The sequence below is a fragment of the Gopherus evgoodei genome, chromosome 6 (assembly GCF_007399415.2).
Source record: "Gopherus evgoodei ecotype Sinaloan lineage chromosome 6, rGopEvg1_v1.p, whole genome shotgun sequence".
Lineage (NCBI taxonomy): Eukaryota > Metazoa > Chordata > Testudines > Testudinidae > Gopherus > Gopherus evgoodei.
The window spans coordinates 84819638-84839599 of NC_044327.1; the positions used below are offsets into that span (position 1 = coordinate 84819638).

At 39.2% G+C, this 19962-nt stretch overlaps 1 protein-coding gene across 3 annotated transcripts in view; it reads right to left on the reverse strand.

Annotated features, from left to right (window-relative positions):
- Positions 1–19962, reverse strand: part of RASGRF2 (Ras protein specific guanine nucleotide releasing factor 2) — a 201709-nt gene that overhangs the window by 13884 nt on the left and 167863 nt on the right. For all 3 annotated transcript variants that reach the window (XM_030567354.1, XM_030567353.1, XM_030567355.1), the window contains exon 19: positions 8582–8694. In XM_030567354.1, the coding sequence (XP_030423214.1) occupies positions 8582–8694 (113 nt within the window). The remainder of the gene's footprint in view (positions 1–8581; positions 8695–19962) is intronic.

The following is a 19962-nucleotide window of genomic DNA, read 5'->3' on the forward strand; positions in this document are numbered from 1 at the left end:
GGGGGATGGTTAATTTCTCCTTGTTTTAAGATCCAAGGGGTTTGGATCTGGACTCACCAGGGATTGATGGGGGAAAGGAGGGAGGATGGTTAATTTCTCCTTGTTTTAAGATCCAAGGGGTTTGGATCTGTGTTCACCAGTGAATTGGTGAAGTCCCTCAAGGCCACCCAGGGAGGGGAGAGTTTTGGGTGGGGACAGGAAGTGCTCCAGACACTGACTTCTGGATGGTGGCAGTGTACCAGATCTAAGCTAGTAATTAAGCTTAGAAGTGTCCATGCAGGTCCCCACATTTGTACCCTAAAGTTCAGAGTGGGGAAGGAACCTTGACAACACCTCTGCACTGCTGTATGGCGTTTCCCTGATCATGGCCCCCTGAGTGGTCACCTGGGTGGCCCACCCCTGAGGTTAGCCTTGGAGCCACCCAGGGAGCTCAGGCTGCTGTGGGGAGCCCTGGACCCTCCAGCTGCCTTAAGTGGCATGCCCTGGGGGTAGGGACATGGGCCAGGGGCTGCTTTCGGGGCCCCCAGGTCCCTGCCCAAGGCAGGTGAAGGGTCTGGGGCTTCTCACAGCAACCCAGGCTCCTTGGGCAGCTCTTACCATGGCTCAGCTCCGACTTCTGGCCTAGGCAGGGCCAGAGGGGGAAGAAGGAGAAACAGTGGATGGAGCCACAGTTCTGGCACCAGTGACTGCTCACGTAGACACTTCTATCCAGATTCTGGCACTCCTGCGGGGTTGGGGGCCCAAAGTGGCTGGGGCCCTGGGCATGGGCCCTATGGACCCATGTGTTAATCTACCACTGATTTTAGGGTAAAAACATTTGATCACTCTAACTCCATTAGCTGAATTAGAATTGCACAAAGGTGAAAAACTACATCCCACTGCCAATAATCTGAATCCCCCAGACCTCCTTTCCACTTTTATTATTACTGCTATTATTGAGAGTAAGACTCCCATCACTGTAGTATCTGGGTGCATAATTCTAATATACGATCTTCTCATGCTTTGTCATTTCTATTTTGACTGCTGAGCTCCCGCTTACTATGAACAGCATCTAGGTCAAGGGGATCTCGATCTTGGTTGTGGGCTCCATATGTTACTGTAACACAAATAATTAATAATAACCCCTCCTCAATTTACAGTGCCAATGTAATGTGCCATTAAAATGTAAATAGCTTGGAATTTAACTGGTTCTTAATGTAATAAATGTATCAGCATGTGGCCATAACAGATTTTTCATTTACCAGATGAGGAAAGGGTTAAAAGAAAAGAATGATAATGTTTGAGGATTTTAGATAGGATTGTAAGAGCTGGAATTTGTACTACGTGGGTGGGGAGGAAGTGTTAGTGCTTAGTACACTAGGTTCTTCTGTGGTAGGCTGTTTCCTTTTAGCTTGCCAAATTGGAGGTGGACTAGGCTAAGACTGAATGTGAATACACGAAGAAAATAAAACATGTTATACTACTCAAGAATGCTCCTTGCCTGAGTCATAACCTGCACTTTGGGCCCATCAAATCCTCACAAAATGCCCTCTACTTCAGAGAAGTGGAAACACTCCCATGTCTACTGGTTATGCCATACAAAGTCTTAAAATCTTATTTTATTCTTCAGGAGAATTCTCAATACCTTCTCAGAGAATGTGGGTGTCTTGTTGATGGACAGTATGTTAACTGATAAGCAGTTGACTTTGCGCTGAGTAGTGCTGACCATCCTTAACTCCCATCACTTCTCAGAAGGTGTTCGCTAAGCTTGGAAGGATCAGGCCTTTATTTGCAGCACAGACCTGAATAAAATACTCAGCTTATTGATACAGAAGACGTGCATTTGATCACTTCCATAGCTCTGCATTGCCTGGAATATTTTCTCTTCTGTGTGAGGGCTCTTCTTTGGAGGCACATGTGTCCATGGTTTATTGTTACCATTTATTATCCAAGCAAGATTGGTGTGCTTAATGATTTAGAAGGGGGATTATTTTGAGTCTTGGAGACAGAAGAGACTGTTCACAATTTATTTGATCCAACAAAACATGCTTAGGGGAGATTATGCTGTTAAATGGCTCTAAATATTTGACCCTACACCACTACTACTTCTCCTAATGTGCTCTCACATTGCAGAATTAGGATTTTGCACAAATAGTCCCCTAACCCCTCATTTCTAAAAGATTCTGGTGCATTTTCTCAAATCTTGTGTTCTTAGGAAAAAAAGACTCCTCTTTTATGAATTTGTGCTCCAGTCCTAGCTCTTAGGCAGTACAGTGCCCTGTATTGGCTTAATTAAGACTACTTGTCCTGGTGGCACAACAGTAGCTTCTATTACATTCACACCAGCACTTCCAACAAACCTGTCCTCCAATTAGTGCACTTTGAATAACGAGGTGGAATATGCTAAGGGGCTGTGCCTGGCTTGTCACAACAGAAGTCTTCTTCCACCTGGGAAATTTAAATGGAAGATAAATTTTTGCCCTCAGATCCAGAGCCCACCTGAAAAGCTGAATGATGATTATGGACCCGTTTCCTCTAGTGGGATGAAATATATTTCTGCACCCTGGATAGTTCCTAGCAGCTAAGGAGGAAGCCCAGATTCAGGAGAGCAGAGATATGAGAGACAGAGAGAGAGAAAGATCCTGCATCCAAGATATGACTGACAGACATCTCAACTCTCAATGAGCACTAAATTAAACCTAGATGGGGCATTTTTCTATAGGAAAGGAAGGTGTTGGATGAAAAAGAATGAGTTTTCTCCTTCCCAGATTCAGCTGGTAAGTTTAGTAGCTCTCACATATCTCTCACATTTAAACAATTCTTAACTTCTTGTCCCAACACTTCAAATACTGGTTATAACCATCCTGAAGTAACTTTTTTTTTTAAAGCACATGTTGTCACAAGTTGGCTAACTTTTCATTCTCTTAGCTGTAAATAAAATAAAAAAAACATAGCTTAAAAAAGGGTAGAATTAGGTAGATGCCTTGAGATTTATCGTCTGATAAGATCACATGGTGAAAGAGCACTAGTTGTCCAGCCAAACTTTTAACTCTCTGTATCCGTGGGTCTAAATACATTTTTGTTATTTATGAGAGGAAGGAAATGCTTATTTTAAACCACGATTTTTTTTCCAGATGGGGCTGTTTATCAGCTAATACTGTTCACTGCAGTACAGATCCAGCCTATAGTTTACAACTCCCTGGTTCAGTATCAGCAATCTGTTCGTGCCTCAGTGTCAATGAAGTTCTGTCCAGATTCCAAGTTTACTAACTAAGGCAGATCAAACTCAAGCCCTATTCCAGCAGAACATATTTCAGCAGGGCCTGTTTGGCTTTCAGGAATAATGGCTTTATAAAAAAGCTTCTCTGCCCTGCGGAGATATCCTGTCAGTCTGCTCAACCAAGAATTCATCATGCAAAAAATACCAGCCATTCTGCTTGATCACTTGAGTTTACATGGAGCAGTTTAGAAGCATAAAGACCTTCTTTACCACCTAGTTTCTTTATTCTGTCTTTCCTGGCCGTGATCATAATATTTCTGGGTTTAACAGTAAAATTTGCTTATGAAACACAAATTCCCCCTTAACCATTTTCAAATTGGAGGAATAAGATTAACTGTTAGGGCCAGATTTTCAAAGAGAGGCATACATGTGTGCAAAAGGGTCAGCTGGCACACAGATGCACATACTAATACTGGATCAATTTTCAGAAGAAATCACTCACTGTAACTGACATCCTTCAGGTAGATGGTCAGTACAGATCCACACTTCTGGGACATGCCTGTGCATAGGCTCAAAGTGGGTATAGGAAGGTGATGAACTGGACAATGACTGCAGGCTTGCTCTCCCAAACTGAGGCCGGTCAAGAGGGTAATGCTACACCAAGGGATGGACTACCAAGTAGCAGCTCTACATATTTCTATAATGGAACAGGCCCTAGCAGCTGTTTTACACTTAGCTGATAATGTTCTGGCACTTTTAGTACTCAGAGTATTTTTCTGTACAAGATTTAATCAACTTCAGCAAATATTGTCTCTCTCCTAATCCTGCCACTTTAAATTATGAACAGTTCAGGGGACTAAAGAAATAGTTTTGTTTTATGACAGTAGTAGCTAAGTACCCTCTTAAGCACCCAAAACATGTAACCTAACCTCCTCTGGTAGTGAATGGTAGAAAACAAATAAATTAGTAGTCTGATTCAGATGAAAACCAGTGATCACTACAGGGATGAGTTTAGAATAAGGACATAATACCACCTTATCCTGACACAACTAAGGAGGGTCTGCCATTAAGGCCTGAAACTCATCTATTTTCTTAGTTACAAGAATCTTAACCTCAGTTGTCATTGTCACAAGAATTGTAGTGTTCAGAGACTAAGAACAGAAAGAACACTCCTTCAGATGGGGGGAGGAGTGCAAAGAAACTTCTCCTTGAACTGCTGCCAGAAGGAGGCATGGAATAGGAATGGCATCAGTGTGGAACAGTGATCTCAAGGGAAGAGAAACCCTTACGCAGCACTAGTCCTTCTTTCACAGCACAAGCAATAATTTAATTGTTAGCACAGGGAACATTTGAATCTATCAGCACTAAGACAATTTGAATTTTAGAGGAAGAATGGGAATCCAGGGAACGATGGTGCCATCTCCTCTTTTTCTTCTGTTGGTTCTTGATCCCAATGAAAATTGTGGCAGTATTCAGTCAGAGGCTCTCTTCACTCTATCAGACCATCCAAATCCTCATGACATGACACTATTGATTTCTGATTATTGATTTCTGGGAATCCTGTGGTCGAGCTTATGAAGAAAGGCCTGGAACCAGTTCCAATTCTGATTCAACCAACAAGATGACAAATTGAAGAACCAGAGGGAGCCCCATCATGCTATTGCAGCAGCTGAAGGTGGGGACACAGCTCTGTAGATGATCTCACATGGAACATTCAATAGCTCAAAGAAAAGTCACTGCAACTCCCCCTGGTCAGAGCTTTTCAGAGGGTTCTGAGCTTTGGTTCATTGAACAGGTTATTTCTCAAGAGTCAGGTGTTATACTGGCAGTACTCAAGCTCATGTGTTATTGCTAGTGCAGAATAGAAGTAGGTCAAAAAAAAGTGCATGCCCACAATCTTACCATCAGGAGCAGAGCACTTGAACTTTTGCACGTGTACACTTTAGGCCTGGAAACCTACAAATCTAGGCTTGTAGATACGTGATAGAACGATCATCCTTGTTTCATTAGCAGATGACAACAGCTAGGCAAACATAAGTCTTCAGAAAAGGAAATATCTCTTGATTAGTTAGTCAGCTTTTATTTTCTCTTCTCAGTTACCACATAGCATTTTAGAGAATGCTACTCTGGATGTAACTGCTGTACTTTTTTTTTTTTTTTTTTTTTCTTTTTTGAGTCTTAGAAACTGCTCCTAAGACCCAGAAACCTATTTTCTTCAGGTGAATTAGGAGTCAGACTTCATCTGTCTGAGTTAAGATGTATGACACATGTTTTTCCTGACAATGATTTTTGAGCAAAATCAGAACTGCTCTAATACTCTGTTTCATGGGATTGCTGAGGCTATTCAGAAGTATAAAATCTTGAAGAATGACTTTCTCTTAACCAGCTGATTGTTACTAAAATCCTCCATGTAAGTCTAGCAAATGCACATCTCCTTTGTAGCTGCTTGTGCAGTACAAGATCTTATGGGACTGCTACATTTTAGGTGACAGCACCTTTTACTTGCATCCCGGCATTCTACTGATTGTAGTGGAATACCAATTTAAATTATGAACATGATAATCTTACATTTATGCAACAATTTTCATCCTGAAAGTTTCTAAAGTACTATGCATATATAATAAACACATATTTAGGCTGTGGACAGGAATAATTTCAGCCGCTGATGAAATAAAGTCATCTATAGAATGAACTGTTCAGCAACTATTCAACAACACAGAACAGTGACACTATAGAGGAAACTAAGAGCATCTTATTCTATTCAAACTACTGGAAGAATGTAATTAGGCACATGTAAACACAAGTGTAGGAATTGACCAGGGCAAGTAGAATTAGTACCCTTACTATTCTTGTGAAAAGTAACACAGGATTTTTAATAACCATAATTACTCAGGACCTTGATTTCATACCTCGTTTGAAAGAATGCACAGCACACAGTATCCTTTGAAACCACACTGGGTCATTAGTACATTATTCTCCCAGAGGGAATAATGATATATACTGAACCATCAACACTACATGAAAGTCTTCCAGCAAAGGTGTGACCCAGGCTGACTGTTTGAAAGATCTGATAGGACCAGGTAAAGGTGGACTACAGGTACAGAAAGGAGAGGGATGCTGGCTCTGCAGTTTTGGCAGTGGACTGGAACTCAGGCAATCTGAATCTTTTCCTGGCTCTGTGACAGGCTCCCTATATAAATTACTTAATCTACGTTTTGGTTCCCCACATGTAAAATGGGAGTGATAACACTCCCCTAGCTCAGGAGGCTGCTGTGAGGATAAATTAATTAATAGAGATGCTCAATAAATGCTATGTATTTTCTACAAAAAAAATGAAGAATTTTTGTTTTGTTCAAATTCTTTGTGGAATTTTTCAATAAAATGTTTATTCCACAAAATATTTTGGTTTTTGGTCCTGCTATTCCTTTCTCTTTTTTCTCTTTCCTGACCCCTTTTTTCCTATTAAAAAGGCCAAAAATATTTCAGTTTTTGAAAACTAAGATGTTTTGGTTTTCATTTTTTGTTGTTGAAAAACTGGAACATGTCTACCAGAACAAAAACTTTTCATAAACATTCATTATGGACAAAAACCATTTTTCATAAAAAAATGTTTAATGATGTTTTTTTTATCAGCTCTATTCATTAATTGATGTGAGGTGCTCAGACAGAAGCTGCATCAGTAAGTGTCATAGAAAGGCACATAGACAAGTAAATAAATGCAGTCTAAAGGAGCAATAGAACAACGTTGGAAAGGGAGGAATTCGTTCACAAATAGTTTCAGCATCGCCTTTGCTATTGTTCTTTTTGGAAGGAACAACCAATGCTTTATGTATCAACTTGATAGGTATATATGTCTTCAATGTACAAGTTTATCCCATTTCTCTGTCAATAGCACTTCATTCTGTTCTCCCTCAGGCCTATATTTGGCTGAGATCTTTAAGGATTTCAAAGTAACTTCAGATCTCTTTCCCAGCATCTTGGTCTCCTTTGTATTCTTTGCTCATAGATGCATTATTAAAACCTATTGTACCATAATTGGTTACATCCTTCTTTCTTAAGCTTCATCTAAGCAAGAATAATTAACACCTGTGCAATTCTTATTTTCAGTAATACTACGTGTTATATATACACAATATATTATACTAGATTGTTCATGTTTTTTTATGTGAAAAAATGAACTGAGGCCTTACTAACATGCAGTAACAAATTCTCATCTTAAAAGACCTATTTCTTAAGATACTATTCTTGCCCTTCAATCAGTTTTTATCCACCAAGTCAACTTCTCACTCATTTTCTGACCTGTTCCTTTTCACACAAATATCTGATGTTGAAATTTGTCTTACGTTCTCAGAGAATTCAAGCATATATTTATTGTACATCTATTGACCTTCTGGCAGAATATTCAAGACCTCTAAGAAGCTGCTGAGGCATGTCCTTGATTGTTCCATTTTTCTTATCTTACTTCTCTGATTTTCTACTCTTAATTCTTCCTTACTAATTTAACAAAACGTACATAGATATCAGCTACTTTCTTATAAAATGTATGTCATTCCCACCACACTGATTGATTGAAATTACACATATTAATATGTATATGCAAAGCCAGTTGTCTTTCCTCTGACATTACAATACAGTCTAGCTTTTTAATTTCACTCAATTTTATCCGTCTGCAGAAACTCTTATGCCTTTTATTTTATGGCAATTAGTTAACCAGGCATTTACTCCTATAATCCACCCAAGTAACTTTAGTCATGGCTATCAGCATATCATAACGTATAAGTAACATCTCTTTTATTTAATCTTTCATATCACATTAGGCTGCCAGTTTCACAAACTAAGCAGGTTGAGCTGCTCATCATTTGGACAGAAGACCTTCAAGGAACATCTAGATACTTTAAGAAATGGTGTTGATTATTTACAGTAGGCAGCATCCTCCTCTCTAAATGAATACAGAACTGATGCCCTGCATGGTATTTGTTATGTGCTGCTGATGGTGTATGTTTCTGGATGAATCGTAAATCTCATGTCCGGACTGCTTGTTGTCATTAACAAAAATCACACAATAGTTTTCACCAAATTGGATAATTACGTTATGCACACCTAAATTCTCCTCAATCTTCTTACAGTTTCTACTTGTTAAAATATTCTTTGATTCCTGTGCAACGCTGGTATATGCTGCTAAACAATTGCCACATTTTTTCCCAGAGATGGCTGCATTTCATTGGTAGATGTAATGTTATCCCTGTATACGGTTTGTATTTCAATTGTTAAGCACTTTGTGATCTTTCAAAAATAAAGACACTGTGTTATAGCAAGCTACTGATTTCTTTGTTTTTCATAATATGGCTTACAATTAAATTAAATTCATTTAAACATCTTTACCTCAGTATGTTTGCTGTGGCTTTTCTTTCTTGTGGTAGAAGGTCTGGATCTCTCAAAACTTCTTCCAGCAAATTTAGAACATTCATTTTCATCTCATTGTTTAGTTCAAAATCCTATGAAATAAAATGATTATATTTTCTCTTTTTTAAAGATTTAGAATGAATAAACTCAAAATATATTATCTCTTATTTTTGCATTGCTTTACTTTTTGCTTACATTTAAGAAAGTTTACAGAATAGAGTTATTGTAGTGGATAGGGCACAGGACTGGGGGACTGAATATTTATCATCTATCCCCTGCTCTGCCATTTATTTGCTGTGTGACATTGGGCAAATCACTTAACATTTCTATTCCATAGTTCCCCCATCTGTAAAATGTAAATAAGAACATTTACCTTTGTGAAGTGCTTTGAGATCTTTAATGGTAAATTCTTGGTATTACTATTGTCATATGAACTTGATCTCATGCATTTAATTAATGTTGCTAGTTTGAAAATGTCATGAATTAATAAAAAACAGATTTGGAATGTATTCACTATTCTGCAAATGTTTTATCTTCAAAGCAGTGACATTGGATAAAGAAGAACTATTTGAACCCTTCTCAATAGTCAATAGCATAAGACAACACTGTCCCTTGGTGAAAAGATTGTGTATCGCTTGGATGGGATCACAAAGAGGCAGGAGTATGACAGCCATATTACTCCTAGCAAAACTCCAGGTGATCTGTGATGCAAAAGACTTTTGGGCTGATCCTCAGCCAGTGCAAATTGTCATAGCTCCACTTAAATCGATGGAGTTATGATAATTTACATCAGCTGAGGAACTGCCCCTTTATCTTCTGGGGCATAATTCTGGGAAAGCTCTGCGAGACAAGATTCATAGAGTCATAGATTCCAAGACCAGAAGGAACCACTGTGATAATCTTGTTTGACCTCCTGTCTGACACAGACTATAGACCTTCCCCAAAATAATTCCTAGACGATATCTTTTAGTCAAAAATCCAATCCTGATTTAACTGCTGTCAATGATGGAGAATCCACCAGGAGCCTTGGTAAAATGTTCCAAGGGTTAATTACCCTCACTGTCAAAAATGTATGCCTTGTTTCCAGTGGATCATGTCATACTTTTTTCTACAAGACTGAAAAACCCATTCTTAAATATTCGTTCCCCCGTAGATATTTATAGACGCTAATAAAGTCACCCCTTAACCTTCTCTTTGTGAAGTAAATAGATTGAGCTCTTTGAGTCTATCACTATAAAACAAGTTTTCTAATCTTTTAATCATTCCTGTGGCTTTTCCCTGAATCCTCTCCAGTTTATCAACATCCTTTTTGAACTGTGGGTACCACAACTGGGCAAATATTGCAGCAGCAGTAGCACAAGTGCCAAATACGGAGGCAAAATAACCTCTCTGCTCCTACTCAAGATTCCCCTGTTATGCATCCAAGGATTGCATTAGCTCTTCTAGCCACAGTATCACATTGGGACCTCATGTTCAGCTGATTATCCACCACAACCCTCAAATCTTTTTCAGAGTAACTGCTTTCCAGGATAGACTCCCCCATCTTGTAACTATGGCCTACATTCTTTGTTCCTAGGTGTATACATTTACATTTAGCCATATTAAAACACATATTGTTTGCTTAGGCCCGGTTTACCAAATGATCCAGATCAGTGACCTGTCCTCTTCATTATTTACCACTCCTCCAATTTTTGTGGCATTTGCAACCCTATCAGTGATAATTTAATATTTTCTTCCAGCTCATTAATAAAAATGCTTACTAGTGTAGGGCCAAAAACCAATCTCTGTGGAACCCCACTAGAAACATACCCACTAGTGGATGATTCCCTGCTTACAATTACATTTTGAGATCAATCACTTTGCCAGTTTTTAATCCATCTAATGTGTGCCATGTCAATTTTATATTGTTCTAGTTTTTTAATTAAAATCTTGTGTTGCACCACTTCAAATGTCTTACAGAAGTTAATTACATCAGCCCTATTACCTTTACAACCAAATCTGTAATCTCATCAAAAAAGATATCTATTTAGACAGGATTTATCTTCCATAAACTCAAATTGATTTGCATTACCTCCTTTAATTTTTTATTAATCAAGTCCTGCAACAGCCACTCCATTATCTTGCCCAGGATCATTGTCAGTCTGACAGAACTACAATCACCTGGGTCATCCCATGTACCCTTTTTTTAAAAACTGGCACTACTATTGGTTTTCTTCCAGTCTTCTGGATCTTTCCCAGAGCTTCAAGGCTTATTGAAAATTAACATTAAGATTCTTAAAGCCAGCCATTTCTATTCCCCTGAAACCTCTGGAGAGGAGAACCAAAATCCTCATATTTTAATATATACCTCATTCAGGAACTGTATTACATCTCAGTACCACTCTACTTGCTGGGCTTCCGATCCCTCCCAACCCTGCCCCCAACTAATTTGTGGAGAGACTGTGGCCTATTCTGCAACAGAATGTCTTTCCCTCCCTCGTTTAAATAACATTACTATAAGATTGTAGCACACCCTGAATGTCTTTAGAAGATCACTAGTGGGTCATTGTAGAACAACATTTCATATGGATCTGACATTATACTGGAGACAAGTTTCTTTGTTAAAGCAGTTAATCACTTGTGTTTGTGCCATGTGTGATTTATACGCAATTTCTGTATGTGTTGCCTTTCTCCCACACTGGCATGTTATTCTTCCTTTTTTTCCCCTTTGTCTAAAAGTCAATAAAAGTACTAGGGTTTGAAAAAATCATCTCTCATTCACTATTGAAAGGTCAGCTCCCACCCCTAATCAGCCCAGGTCAGTGTCCACTGTCTTGCTGTTACCTTTTCAAACAGGCACCTTCATGCTTTCTCCCATGCTGCCCCTCACACTTGGGAGGAGTTCCCCATAAACATTCACAAAGCTACCTCTTTATCTTCCTTCACATCTCTCCTTAAAACTCTCCTTTACTGTGATACCTACAAAAAACTTGACAATGGTTAAGCTGCTGGTGAGCTAAGATCACAGCATATTATGCTGATCAAGATTGTTCATTGTTTCCTTGTACTCTTGTCTGTCTGTCTGTGTCCATTTGTTATCTCACGTATTATACTTAAATTGCAAGCTCTTTGGGGCAGGGACCATCTTTTTGTTCTGTTTCTACAACCCCTAGCACAAGGGGTCCTGATCCCTGATTAGAGCTACTAGGTGTAATAGTAATACAAATAATAAATAATAGAAAAGACTGGATCCCTGCCTCTATTGCTTATAGTCTAAGTCGGGCAGGCATGGTACAATTTAAGCACAAGAATAAGTAGAAACACTCTCTGTGGATATTCAGTATTGGAAAGATTCATGAAATAAATGAATTTTAAGAGGGGATTTGGCCCATAGGAGGAGAGGAGCTCTTCCAGACATTTGCATTTGAGCTAAATGCAACATTTGGAAGTGGGAACTAAACCCAAAAGCTTTATTTATATATATATATATATATATATATATATATATATATATATATATATATATATATATATATATATATATATATATATATATATATATATATACACACATATACACACATATACACACACATATATTAGGGCTCTCTGAGAAGATGCCATCTATGCCTCTTAACCAGCAGCATCAAATTAAATGTACAAGAGTTTCAGTAACTTTGTTGCTGTTGGCTGTGCTTCTATTTCTGTTCCCATGGAAACAGGTGGTGAATTGCCACAAACATAAGAGGATTGCGAGTTTTAAAACTTGCAATCCTCTTATGTTTGTGGCAATTCACCACCTGTTTCCTTGGGAACAGAAATAGAAGCACAGCCAACAGCAACAAAGTTACTGAAACTCTTGTACATTTAATTTGATGCTGCTGGTTAAGAGGCATAGATGGCATCTTTTCAGAGAGCCCTTTTGCTCTTATGTTCACCTTCCTGTCACCCACCTGCACCACATCAGGCATCTCCCTTCTATGACAGTTGTCTCATATTTTTATTTTGCCCAATACCAACTAGTGTTTATACCAACTAATGTTTCCAAGTGCTTTTTCTGCAGTATCTTCCCAGATAGCACGAACTACTAGAATGAATGAGGGATGCAGGATTGAGCCCTAAAAGAGCATATAGTCAAAAGACAGATGATACACAGGGGAAGGACCACAAACTCTAGGTGGTGCATTTTGTTTGTTTTTTAAAGTACGTTTTCTATTCTTGGTGGCTTGGTCTTCAGAAATGTCTTTTAAGAATGTTTTGAATAGGGAGAGAGAGGCAAATGGGGAGAATTTCATGTGCAAGGAATGGCATGGGAGAAGGTGCTAAGATGAAAGTATGTGGAATATAGCTATTAAATGTTGATATTTTTGTTCTAAAGGGCTCTAAGGAACAACTTCTGGGTTTTACATTATTTTAAGACTACAGAAGATTAATCAAAGGAAGGGCCTTAAAAGGTTTTGCCAAGGTTTAGGCTTCCAGTAATAATAATTATTAACATATCAAGTTTGTTCTGTCTGTTCTGTACCTGATGATGGCTATTCTATGACAGAAGCTGGGAATCCAAAGAACTTTTGGTAGTCACCCTAAGGAATCAGCATTACACAGAAAATATGACCAAGATCTGACAACCTTCCTTTAACATGCTGGGTGAAATTCTGACCTATGGAAGTCAAAGGGGGAGTTTTTCCATTTACTTCAATAAGGACAGGATTTTCACCTGCTATGTAACATTAACTAGACAGAGTTGGTCAAATATTTTCTGTCCAAAATATATATTTTTAAAATCATAATGAATCAATTAGCTTCATTATAAAATAATCATTCCTACTGTCATGGAATTTGTTTTATTACATTTAGAAACATTATCTTTTTTTAAAAAAAAAATACAGATTTAGTATTTTATTTTAAATTTGTTAATCAGGATGGAAAATCGTTATGTGTGTATGTCAGGTGCAGAATAGAATAGGCATTACTTGTTTAAATATCCAATTACAGTATAGGCTAGAAACAAACTACTCTTATATGGATCAATAGAAATTTCCACAAGATGGCACTCCTCAGATAGCTGGAAACATCTATTTATGTTGAAGCAGAGAATGAATATACATGCTCTCAGGACTAGCTTTAACCCTGGATTCTGCTGGCTTCTGCAGGGACCTCAGCAGCAGCAAGTTCACCGGACAGGGGTTTCTGGCATTGCAAGGCAACTACAAATCCAACCCCCTACATTAGGGTGGCCTGCAGCCAGCCAGCACAGCCTCTAAAGTGGGTGACACTGACTGCGGAGAAGCCAGGGTGGCCAGGAGATGACATTGTCATCCTTGGAGCAGAAACTGCTGCCAGAACTCCTGTGTCACAATTTAAAGTTGCCATCCCCAGCATAATGGCTAAAGGAAGGTGACAGTGCAAATACTACTTGTCTTACCAGAGATAATTGTCTAAGTCTGGCTTTTAAACTGTAAACTCTTTATAACATTCTTTACAACATCCTCTATGAACATTATAACCAGACCCATTGCAATCAATGGAAAGAGTTTCATTGAGTTCCATGGTCTCTGGATCAGGTCTGAAGCTGTATAACTTTTACAGCTCTGGACTCATGCTCTGTCCTAAAATACTAAATACAAACAATTATATACCTGCTCTGTGATGCGCTGGCTCTCACCTTCCCCCTCTCTGGCTTCGGGATTTTATTTGCCTCTGCCTGCACCAACCAAGCTGAATCAAGCCATTTATGTAGGTGTCTCACATGCAGCTATCTAGTGTCTAATTAAGGAAATTGTTTAAATCTGAGAAGCAGGGAGATTGTTGTTATTCAGAAGCATTTTTTTTGTACTAAAGATATTTGATGTAATTTATGTTCAGTAATCTTCTTTTCCACATATATTGATTTCATGAGTGTTTACCTTTCCTCTTTCTCCTCCTTAAATTTCCCCATGTTTCTGTTTTTCAATTATTTGTCCTGTGACAGCACACTGATCACACTTTATAATTTTGAAGCAGTAAAACAAAGGTAAAATTCAAAACAAAAACAGAGGGTTTGTCTATTTCTATTTTGCTAGTTTTGCATTAACCAATAAAAAAAAAAAGATCTAATTTAGGTACTCAGGTGCCATGGTGATGAGCACACTATAAGGTCTAGATAGATAATTTGATACATTTAAAATGTACTGAGAAGAGATGAATAGTAAAAGTGCCAATAATACTTAGTGTGAAGACATTAATCACTAACTGCTAATTTTATAATTTTAGAAGGCTTTTTCCCAACAAATCCTCTCAATTTTTATTTGCTATATTACCTTTTAAAAGAATGAATGTACATGTGGTATATCACAACATGGATTTTATCTAGTATTTTCTATTTTCTGATGATAGGGGCTTCATTTGCATTTGGAGGATTTGCTGATATATGGACTTAACTTAAACGGCTACACATGTCAGAAATCAGAATATATTGTCATATAAGACCAAATCAAGCTTTTCACTGCCACTTACTTTATTATCACAAAAGGAATTTGTTTAATTAAAACTTACTTGCTCATTGAAGTTCTGAATTTTCCAAAGGAAATTTTAAAATTTTCCAGCGATTTAATCTTTCATGACAGGGCACACAGCTCTAGTACATTCTGAAACTCAAACCTTTCCAAGGTATCTATCTTTGTGCTCTTAATACAAATTTTCATTTAGTGTAAGCACAGAAATTAACTATCAAAGTCACTATCAAAACTTCAAAATTATTTTTCTTGTGATCCAAATTTGAGAGTTGTTATAGAAAAAAAATCTCCTAATTTATTTATTTAAAATTTATATTGTAGCAGCGCCAAGAAAGTTGAGGCCTCATATTTTTGGACACTGTACAGACATACAGAGAGTTCTTGTCCCGACAATCTAAAAATTATGCACCTGGATGAGAAAATCGAATGGGAGAGATGCGGAATGTAGGAGACAGTGTAACAAATAACAGGATGTGTGCAATATTTCCAAATGTACAAGAGACAGACTAGGTATTTTCAGAGTGCAGTGAGGAGCATACCCATTTTGCTGTCACGTTACGTGCACAGGTTGCATTGGTAAAATGCTTACTGGAATGAGCACAGCAATAAAACTAGTATGATTTAAAAAACAAAAACAAAACAGAGGCAGAGACGGCTTATTAGTGGTGCTTTGTCATATATAGAATCAGAGTCCAAAGTTCAAAGTCCAATTCTAATTTTGTCCCTACACAATATTAGAAAGACTAAGGCACAAAACAAGATCAAACTAGCTAGGGACATAGAGAGTAACAAGAAAACATTCTACAAATACATTAGAAGCAAGAGGAAGGCCAAGCTTGTTACTCAATGAGGGGGGAAAGACAATAACAGAAAATGTGGAAATGGCAGAGGTGCTTAATGACTTCTTTGTTTTGGTTTTCACCAAGAAGGTTGGTGGCAATTGGAAGTCTAACATAGTGAGTGCCAGTGAAAATGAGGTGGGATCAGAGTCTAAAATAGGGACATAAGTAAAAAATTACTTAGACAAGTTGGATTTCTTCAAATCACCAGGGCCTGATGAAATGCATCCTAGAATACTCAAGGAGCTGACTGAGGAGATATTGGAGCCATTTGCAATTATCTTTGAAAAGTCATGGAAGAAGGAAAACATTCCAGAAGACTGGAAGAGGGTAAATATAGTGCCCATCTATAAAAAGGAAATTACAGACTAGTCAGCTTAACTTCTGTACCCGGAAAGATAATGGAGTAAATAATTACAAAATCAATTTGCAAACACCTAGAAGATAAAGAGGTGATAAGTAACAGTCAGCATGGATTTGTCAAGAACAAATCATGTCAAACCAACTTGATAGCTTTCTTTGACAGGGTAACAAGCCTTGTGGATAGGGGAGAAAGTGGTAGATGTGGTATATCTTGACTTTAGTAAGACTTTCACTACTTTCTCGCATGACCTTCTCATAAACAAACTAGGGAAATACAACCTAGATGGAGCTACTATAAGGTGGGTGCATAACTGGCTGGAAAATCGTTCCCAGAGAGTAGTTATCAGTGGTTCACAGTCATGCTAGCAGGGCATAATGAGTGGGATCCCACAGGGATCAGTTCTGTTCAATATCTTCATCAATGATTTAGATAATGGCACAAAGTTATAAATTTATAAAGTTTGCGGACGATACCAAGCTGGGAGGGGTTGCAAGTGCTTTGAAGGATAGGATTAAAATTCAAAATGATCTGCAGAAATGGTCTGAAGTAAATAGGATAAAATTCAATAAGGACAAATGCAAAGCACTCCAGTTAGGAAGGAACTAGGGCCCGGCTCCCAGCTCCAGCTCAGCAAGCAGGTGCTTGGGGTGGCTGATAGAAAGGGATGGCATGTCCAGCTCTTTGGCGTTGGGTCCCTGCCTCTGAATTGCTGCCGCTGAAGTGCCACCATTCGTGGCTTTTTTTTCCCCACTGCTTGAGGCAGCAAAAACGATAGAGCTGTCCCTGGAAGGAACAATCAGTCACACACATACAAAATATGAAATGACTGCTTAGGAAGGAGTACTGCAGAAAGGGATCTAGGGATCACAGTGAATCACAAGCTAAATATGAGTCAACAGTGTAACGCTGTTGCAAAAAAAGCAAACAACATTCTGGGATGTATTAGGAGTATTGTAAGCAAGACACGAGAAGAAATTATTCTGCTCTAATCCGCGCTGATTAGGCCTCAACTGGAGTACTGTGTCCAGTTCTGGGCGCCACATTTAAGAAAAGATGTGATCAAATTGGAGAAAGTCCTGTGAAGAGCAACAAAAATTATTAAAGGTCTAGAAAACATGACCTATGAGGGAAGATTGAAAAAAATTGGGTTTGTTTAGTTTGGAGAAGAGAAGACTGAGAGGGCACATGATAAGAGTTTTCAAGTACATAAAAGCTTGTTACAAGGAGGAGGGAGAAAAATTGTTGTTCTTAACCTCTGAGGATAGGACAAGAAGCAATAGCCTTAAATTGTGGCAAGGGAGGTTTTAGGTTGGACTAGGAAAAACTTCCCAACTGTCAGGGTGGTTAAGCACTGGAATAAATTGCCTAGGGAGGTTGTGGAATTTCCATCATTGGGAATTTTTAGGAGCAGGTTGGATAAACACCTGTCAGGGATGGTCTAGATAATACTTAGTCCTGCCTTGAGTTCAGGGTACTAGACCAGATGACCTCTCAGGTCCCTTCCAGTTCTATGATTGTTACCCCTACCAGAGTTGGGAGCACTGTATAGGCAGTATGCTTAGTCTTGATAGGAGAGGAAATGTCTCATGTCACTCAAGTAATCCATCTGTGCCTATGGAGCAGAGTAGTTGATGGATTTATAACCATTGCCTAGAAGAATGGAGACTGAATGAGTAGAAGGTGTGAAGCAAGGAAAATACTGCTTAGATACTATGGTGATGTGTGCATGAGAAATATAGAGATCTGATCATATAGCAAAGATAAAGAAAATGATCTACACAATTCTGACAAGGATGCAAGGATGTAGGGGGGCCCATAGAGTAATTTCTTTTTTATGTAACCTCCATACATGTGGAAATAGTCTTCTTTTAAACACACCACGGAGAGCATCCTATAAACAGGGAACAGAGAGGAGCAAAAGACTCCACAAAATCCTCTAGTGACCTCAGCATGGAAATCTAATTGACCTGGGATGTATCTGGATACTACAGTGATGAGGAGGGTGAGCAGAAGGTAGGTAAGTACATAGACACCATACATGGAGAACTCCTGAAGAATCTCTACAGGGAATCCATTTGCAGAGTCCGATTATCTGACTTCAGCATAACCCTAAATGCTTATAATAATAATTATTGGAGATATACCTATCTCCTAGAACTGGAAGGGATCTTGAAAGGTCATCAAGTCCAGCCCCCTGCTTTCACTAGCAGGACCAAGTACTGATTTTTGCCCCAGATTCCTAAGTGGCCCCCTCAATGATTGAACTCACAACCCTGGGTTTAGCAGGCCCATGCTCAAACCACTGAGCTACCCCTCTCCCCACATAAATCACCATAAGCTCCACCTTCTGCCCCAACGAGGGAGACATCACACTTCCACTACAGATGGAGAAACTGAGGTACAGAGAGGAAGTGACCTGTCCAAGGACACATTGCGTCAGCGGCAGACCAGGGGTCTGCCAGCTCCCAGCCCTGTGCTCCATACCCTTCACCCGCCTGCCTTTCTACCTAATCTCTCTTCTCTCCATCATCAACTTCTCACCATGTTAACACTTGAAACCTTTTTGCAGGGGGTGGGGAGAAAGAGGGGCAATGAGTGGTTTTAGCCCAGGAGAATGGGAGCTAAAAGTCTACGCCCACCACCACCCCAACACTGGCTGATCCATCAGAACCAGCCACGGTCCCCCGTGCTTTATATATAAATAACCCTCACATCACTTTAGCGCTCATAAATGGAGCCAGTGTTCTAAAGAATTCTCAGGCAACTGCAAAGAAGCCAGTTGGTAAGTTGGCATCAGAGTCCTGTGATTGCCATGTGAAGACGAGGAGGAGTAGTATGGGTTGTCAGGATAAATGTAACACAACTCCCCCATGACAGCCTTTACTGAATACATTTGAAATAATTTCATTAGACTCTTCTTTTATTCTAATTTTGTATTACATAATATTATGCTTTGAAGAGGCAGAGGAATGGAAAGTATCTCCAGAAAGTTTTGGCAAGCAAGGCTGGCCACTAAGGATGTGCTACACATCAGAGATAGGGCCTGGTATTTTTGGGGGTCTATTCTCAGTTCACACCTAAGGGCAATTCTAGTCAACTGCCCTGAAAAGTCCTGCAGTTAGGATCCCATTTTTGAGTGAGAGAAGAAAGGAGGCCAAGTGATCTCCCTTTCAGCTGTCTCCAAAGCAGTGTTGTCACATAACACCCCTGCACTGGCCCCACAGATGTTTCCTGGTTCAGCCAATACCAGCACTGGCTATCAGCATGAAGACACACTGTTAAATCTTTAATCTCACCTCACCTTGTGGACAGATAAGAAGCTTTACAGTTAGGATCCTATCTACGGATACCAAGGGAGAGGGGAACAGGACAGAAATCTGTGAGGGGATGAAGGAGGAGGGAAGAGAGAGAGAGAGAGAGAGAGTATGGAAAGAAAAAGTGGAAAGAGACCTGAAAGGGGAGGGGAGAAAAAAGGAGAGAGATATTGAGTGAGAACAAAGGTGAACAGTGGCAGATTTAGAGTTAGTGGGGCCTTGTGCTCAGCTTCATTTTTTTCCTGCTCCCCCACCACAGGGGGGGAGCATTCTCTCTCCCCTTCCCCCCCGTTTTTCTTTTTTCCTGCATTCTCCTCCTAGGGCTCAGGGTTGGTGATGCAGGGTCTGGGAGGGTGTTAGGGTGCAGGAA